At 39.6% G+C, this 7,643-nt stretch overlaps 1 protein-coding gene across 1 annotated transcript; it reads left to right on the top strand.

Annotated features, from left to right (window-relative positions):
• The first annotated feature begins 6 nt into the window (after positions 1–6).
• Positions 7–2,529, top strand: fzd8a (frizzled class receptor 8a). Its single transcript, XM_056450882.1, has one exon. It carries the CDS (start codon positions 265–267, stop codon positions 2,002–2,004), a length of 1,740 nt encoding a protein of 579 aa, XP_056306857.1. The 5' UTR covers positions 7–264; the 3' UTR covers positions 2,005–2,529.
• Positions 2,530–7,643: the final 5,114 nt, after the last annotated feature.

Below are 7,643 nucleotides of genomic sequence, written 5' to 3' on the forward strand. Positions count from 1 at the left end.
GGGAGTTTTCTTGTTGACAGAGAAGTTTTGAATAACAAACCGGCTTTATTTTTTAACACATCGCCGGAGCAGGAATAAGGAGAGGAAATACGAGACGGCTGCATTTATTCCCTCAGCCATTTTGCCTGCGCCCGCCCGAGGGCTATTTATTCTCGGTATGCAACCCAACCGCGACTCCGTGCCAAACAAGTGAAGCGGAGATGGGTCTACTCTGCAACATCTGAACTGAACTGTTCCCAGCGCCGCGTTGCTTGTGTTGACAGGATGGAGTGCTACCTGTTGGGGATTTACCTGTTCCTCGCGCTGGCTCTGCTGCCCCGATCGAGCGGCACCACGGCCAAGGAGATCACCTGTCAGGAGATCGCCGTTCCGCTGTGCAAGGGCATCGGTTATAACTACACATACATGCCGAACCAGTTCAACCACGACACGCAGGATGAAGCCGGCTTGGAGGTGCACCAGTTCTGGCCTCTGGTGGAGATCCAGTGCTCCCCGGATCTCAAGTTCTTCTTGTGCAGCATGTACACCCCGATATGCCTGGAGGACTATAAGAAACCTCTGCCGCCGTGCCGGAGCGTCTGCGAGAGAGCCAAGGCGGGCTGCGCCCCGCTCATGCGGCAGTACGGCTTCCCTTGGCCGGATCGGATGAGGTGCGATTTGCTGCCCGTGCAAGGAGCCCCAGACACGCTGTGCATGGACTACAACCGAACCGACTCCACCACGGTGTCGCCGGTGCTATCCAAACCCACCAACTACCCCAGCAAAGCCATTAATCCGCACAAAAAGAAAAGCGGGCGGCCAGGCGGCGGACCCAAGGTGAATAAGCCCTGCGAGCCGGGCTGCCAGTGTCGCGCACCGATGGTGGCGGTAAACAGCGACCGACACCCGCTCTACAACCGCGTCAAGACGGGTCAAATCCCGAACTGCGCCATGCCCTGTCACAACCCGTATTTCACACAGGACGAGCGGACTTTCACGGCCTTCTGGATCGGACTTTGGTCCGTGTTGTGCTTCATATCCACCTTCGCCACAGTCGCCACCTTCTTAATCGACATGGAGCGGTTTAAATACCCAGAGCGCCCTATTATTTTCCTCTCGGCGTGCTACATGTTTGTGTCGATCGGGTATATCGTGCGATTGATCGCCGGGCACGAAAAAGTGGCGTGCAATCGGGAGTATGACGTGGAGCACATTCACTACGAGACCACCGGCCCCGCGTTGTGCACTGTTGTGTTTCTGCTCATCTACTTCTTCGGGATGGCCAGCTCCATATGGTGGGTCATCCTCTCGCTCACCTGGTTCCTCGCGGCGGGCATGAAGTGGGGCAACGAGGCCATCGCAGGATACTCTCAGTACTTTCACCTGGCCGCTTGGCTCATCCCGTCCATGAAGTCTATAGCCGTCCTCGCGCTGAGTTCGGTGGACGGAGATCCGGTCGCCGGGATCTGCTACGTCGGCAACCAGAACTTGGACAACCTGCGGGGCTTCGTTCTGGCGCCCCTGGTCATATACCTGTTCATAGGCACCATGTTTCTTTTGGCTGGATTTGTGTCGCTTTTTAGGATCAGGAGTGTCATTAAGCAGGGGGGCACTAAAACGGACAAGCTGGAGAAGCTGATGATCCGAATCGGGATTTTCACGGTGCTCTACACGGTTCCCGCCACCATCATCGTGGCGTGTTATTTCTACGAGCAGCACAACAGACAGAGTTGGGAGATCACTCATAACTGTTCGTGTTTACTGGAGCAGGAGATCAAGAGGCCGGACTATGCCGTCTTCATGCTCAAATACTTCATGTGCCTTCTGGTGGGCATCACCTCTGGAGTTTGGACCTGGTCCGGTAAGACCCTGGAGTCCTGGAGGAGTTTCTGCACGCGCTGCTGTTGGGGCAGCAAGGGCTCCGGTGGCTCCATGTACAGTGACGTAAGCACGGGATTAACGTGGAGGTCCGGTACCGCCAGCTCTGTGTCGTGCCCCAAGCAGATGCCTTTGTCCCAGGTCTGAAACCAGAAAACCCCATTAATTGTTGGGGGTCTCTTGGTCTTTCAGACATTTGCATACAAATGAACTTGTTGATGGTTTCTATTAGCCGACGGACTGGTTGAAACAATGCAGCGATGCAGAAACAATTACGTTTCGCTAATTCCATTCTATTGATATGGACATGACATGCAATCAGTCATTCTTAAGGAGAATTCGGGCATTACATTGTTCCTAGTGGAGTAACACATGTCCCCAACTTGCAGCATTTTTATTTTAGTCTCATTTACTTTTACACGTTCTTGAAAGACAAGTTTTGAATTGTCTGAACAATCAAAGATGGTTTGAATAAGCCTTAACGTCTTAGTGCCCAATTATTATTGTTATTGTTATTATATACGGGTTGTTTTCTCTCTCTTTTTTCTTTTTGCTAAATGTATTTATACGAACTTGTAAATGGTGTATAAAAGATGATTTATAAAATTTATTGTAAATTTGTACATAGTGTAGATGCCACACGAAAAGCAAATATGACTTTTATTTTGAAAATAAAAACTTTTTGAGGAATCTGAATTTCTCCAACTGCTGCTTTTGTGGGTCCAGGAAGACTCTGGTAATGAATACTCCCCATCCATCGGCTCTTTGTGGTCATTCCCATTGAAGATGTTTCGTAAAGATGCTTTTGTGGGTTCTGTTGAGAGAAACTCTTTTAGCTATCTGAGGCCTAATTAGAGACAAGGGCCTTGTGTTGGAGAATCTCCATAATTGTTGAACCCTTCACGTGCTTGCTACTTAATTTACCAAAAGAGGGCTGGGGAATGGGGTTTAAATGCAGGAAACGGGCCCTTTTCATCTGGGGAAACTTTGATCTTTCTTTTAAAGTCTAGAATAAAGGTGCCATGTAGATAGAACCTTTAGACTGATGCGCCAGGTTTTTTAAGGTCTAATTTGAGACTGTTGTCCTTTGATCGACGTTATAGAAATTGTTTGAAGCTCGAGGCCCCAGCCATGTTTTGTTAAAGAGAACCTGTGACAGTTTGATTTTTTTAAGCACTATCAAAACGCCCTTTTTGAATTTCAGCCTTGGTATTAATAGTAGTTACACTCGCTGGGACAGTGAATAGAAACCTACAGGTGGTCCCTTACGTAACCCACAGACCCTTTTTGTAAAAGTTCAGTGCAGTTTCTTAGACAAAGATTGACAGGAATTGTTGCAAACTCAACTGGTTACTTGAGTGTTTTACAGCAATTATTATTTGAACATATATAGAGTGCTCAGCATATATAAGTAGTACACCCCTTTTAAATCTATATTTATAATAGGAAGCGATACAGTGTTAAATGTATGCATATACATTAGATTGGTCAGTACTGAAGCCAAATGTTTTTCACAGTTATTCGCCTCATTTTCTATTTAACTTCACTGAAAAAATGATGTCTGCAAAATTGTTGCAACCAATTTATATGTGTTGAATTTAAACAAACAAATTAAATGTAGTAATGTTCAACTTACTTTGTTTAAATTCAGCCCAAATAAATTGTTTACAACCACTTAACTTAATTTTTATTTTCTTTGTAAATCCATGGAATCATCTTTGAGTCTTTTTTTCAGTGTACGTAGTTTAGTATTTATAGTTTAAATGCTGCATTTGAGTGACATTTTAAGCACTATTAACTTCTGGATTAGCTTGTCGGTGGTTATCATAACCACACTTTTGATTTATCAAAACATTTCCTAAAGATTTAGAATAAAAAACGTATTCATACGAATTGTTTTTATCATATATCGTTAGGAAAAAGGTTTAAATTAAAGCCTATTAAGGCTAAGTAGACTATTGTTGTTTATTAAGCAAATAACAAACTGGCCACAGCTTTCCTCAGTCAGAATTTGACCACTTGAATAATAATAAAAAATAGATACATGTTAATAATAATAATAATAATAATAATGTAGAGCTTCCTGGTTTTTCTAGCCTCTCTTGTAAAAGAGTACATTTGAAAATTCATGGATAACAACAATAGCCTAATTAGTATAAAAATCTACTTTTATGTGCTTCAAAATTTACTTTTGGTGCTTCACACCTTTTTATTGGTCTTTTTTTTTTTATCAAGAATAAGGTCAAGTTTTAGAATAAAAGTTACTTGTAAGATGTTTTCTCTTTTAAAACAATAGACTTTTAATAGATTTCTGCAAAATTGTTGCAAACAATTTATATGGGCTGAATTTGAACAAACAGTTTGAATTTACAAATAATGTTCAGCTTAATTAGTTTATTTAAATTAAGCCCAAATAAATAGTTTACAACCGCTTTACTTAAATTCTTAAGTCCAAGGAATCATCTTCTAATCGTTTTATTCAGTGCAGTAGGTCAGTAGTGAAAGATGACGTCACTCATGTCAGATTCTTCTCGGTCTTAAAGCCTTCTTCGATTAATTATTTTCACAATTTATCAAGGCATAGCAGTCAAAATAGGACAAATGAGATTGTGTAGGGACAAATTCTGTCATTTTTGTCAGTGGGGGGTGGGTCTTTAAAACTCCCAGTGGCTATGGGCCTGCATATTGTCTTATTTTTTCATATAGTTTTTTTATTCTTATTTCTGTGAACACTAAAACAATACTGGTACACTGTAAAACCCAAAAAGTTAAGGTAACTCAAACCATTTGAGGACACAGATTGCAACAAACCATTTAAGTTCAAAAACTAATCCTAATGAGTACTGTGAACTTAATTCATTTGAGTAAATGAAGCAATTTGAGCACAGTAAAACTCAATAAATGAAGAGAACTCAAACCAACTGAGTAATGTAAAACCCAATAAGTTAAGGCAACTCAAACCGTTTGAGTAAAGCGATTGCTACAAACCATTTGAGTTAAAAATCTATGAGTACTGTGAAACTTACTCCATTTAAGTTGAAGTAATGAGGTGTTTAATTAACTCATTACCTTCAATACTGAGTTCATAACTCTTTTCAAATGAGTAGACTTAACTTTCAGTAAATTTTGAGTTAGCTACACTCATTTCATTTGATTAAGTTGACTGTTGGGTTTTACAGTGTAGACACATTTCCATGTTTAACGCTTTAAAGGGATAGTTCACCCTTCACAAATGAAAATGTGTCATCTTAAACTTGATACAAACATGTTTGTCTTTATTTCATTTGTTGAACGCAAAATAATACAGAATGCTGAAAGCCTGTAACAGCTGACATATTTGTTTTCCCTACTATGGAAGTCAATGATTGCAGCCAGCTTTCTTCAAACTATCTTCTTTAGTGTTCAACAGAAGAAAAAAAAGACTTGGATTCACTTGAGTAAATAGAGAGTAAGTTTTCAGTTTTGGGAGAACTATTCATTTGATGTTAATTTAATAATTTTTAATTGGGAAGATAGGCCACTTAAAAAGTTGATTTCTCTAAAAAAATAAGATGTTAAGAAAGTGAAGAACTACATTTGAAAGTAAGAGACTTTAGCCTATTCATATTCATCTTTTAACAACAATAGGCCTGCATCCACTTATTTTGTTGTACTATATCTCCATCTAGCGGCCAGTTTGTTAGGCTTAACTTGAATGATTTCATCAAAAACTATTACAAGTTAACCACACATTACCAGATGATTTCTTAGGTTGTTTGCACTTTGTTAGGTTGCAGCTGTGATTAAGTAGCCACAGATATTTAAATGTATGCACATCCGAGAGCAATTATATTAGCCTACGTGTTTTCTGCGTGAAAGCAGGTAAGGAAATGCTTATGAAATTACTTCTTATTTTACAGATACACGTCTGAAATCCCTTTTAGATGAAGAAAAAAAAAACATTTTCCCAATGCAATGTGTAACTCTAGCCTAATTTAGAGAACAATGAAGTGTAGCATGTTTATCCAAGCGTTGAAAAAGTTGTTGAAAAAGGACGTATATTCAGCTAAAACTATTCTTTCTATCGTTCATTATTAGTAACTGGGCTAAACATTAATTCAGTATGGCTTTGCCTAGAAATCCAAAGTCCTAGGTTCAATTAAAAGATGAGTTATGCTGACATAAGCAAATGGCACATATTTACAGTCAACGCAAAGACGGTTATCTGACATAATAATGACATTTAGGAACTCGTGATATCTATGAAATCCCCTTTGAGCTATAACATGTCGTACTTGCTTTTTGTTCAACAACGCTGAGAAAATATACTCGTACCACGTGACACAGTTGCGCTCCTTCAGTGGTCAGCACAATAAATTACATCTGAATAGGGGGTGCTTGAATGGTGATTTAATTGATAATAGTCAGTGGGTAAAAAGAATACATTTTTTATTAATATTTGCTGTACTTGACCAATTAGAGACCGGGGTGCTACAACGCCCCCGTGATATTCAACGTAACCCTTTTAATAAAAAAAAAAATCAATGAAGACAGATAAGTGCAGTAACAAATATTGCCAGCAGAGGGCAGTAAGTCTCAGTACTGCACTCGGTTGACAGGTAAGTTGATTCTTTCTAAACAATTTTAGCATTCCTGACTGCCCCCAAATCGACTCAAACAGCTTTATACTATAACCAATCCGATGCAGCAAATGTAAACAATATTTTATCATGTTGAGAATCACAGAGTAGTTTTATCATAAATCAGTGATGTAAAGTAACAAATTACTGTAAGTAGTTTTTTTCTCAGAAGTTGTAATTTACTAAGTAGTTTTAAAATTGTGTACTTGAGTGCTGTATCTGTACTTTTACTCCACTACTTTCCTTCAACCTGCTGTCAGTACTTTATTATTTCCCATCTATGAGGACAAATCAGTCCTGTGATTCCTGTCCAATCAAATGGCACATTGAAGGTAAATCGCATCATAATGAACTACCTCAAGACATGGGTGATTTAAAATTGCAGCAAACTGTTTGGAAGCATTAAAAGTGTCCAAGAAGATGTCCAAAATCTTTACACGCATTGACCCAGAGACTGTTTAGATGCATGTCACTGATGAATAGTTGACCGATGTTTACTGTATGATAACTGAAATGGTCTTAAACACCCAGCAGGCAAGATGTCAACATGAAGTCAGATTGATGTTGTACCCCAACCTCCAGGAGATGTTGCATTTTGTTTTTAAATTAAAATCGGGTTGATGTCAGAACCCAATTTCAGGCCGACATTAATGTCAAACCTAAAATCAACCAAATATCAACGTCTAACGATGTTACAGCTTGATGTTGTGTAGACGTTACCACTATGATCTCTATCAGACATTGGATTTTGGTTGCTATACCTGACGAATAAATGTCAGTATTTGACGTCAATATGACGTTGGTTTGAGATGTTGGCTTGACGTTGGATTTTGGTCACTTTCTAACAAATAAAATCAACCAAATATTAACGTCATTTAACGTCGTTATTGGACATCAAAATAGTGTTGTTCTTAGATGCTGGCTAGACGTTGCATTTTGGTCACCTGACATCACAACCTAAATCTAACCTAATATTAATGTCTTATGATGTTGTGTGCCTCCTGGCCAATAACTAAATGCACTACAGAATGTTACATTTACACACATCCTCAAACTACATGTAAATGCATCAGCTTTTTACAGCGTAATACTCACTACTCTTGAGTACTTTTGAAAGGTCTACTTTTTACTCATATTTTGAGTAATATTTACAACAGATACTTTTAT

The sequence above is a fragment of the Danio aesculapii genome, chromosome 24 (genome assembly GCF_903798145.1).
Source record: "Danio aesculapii chromosome 24, fDanAes4.1, whole genome shotgun sequence".
In the NCBI taxonomy this organism is placed as follows: domain Eukaryota; kingdom Metazoa; phylum Chordata; class Actinopteri; order Cypriniformes; family Danionidae; genus Danio; species Danio aesculapii.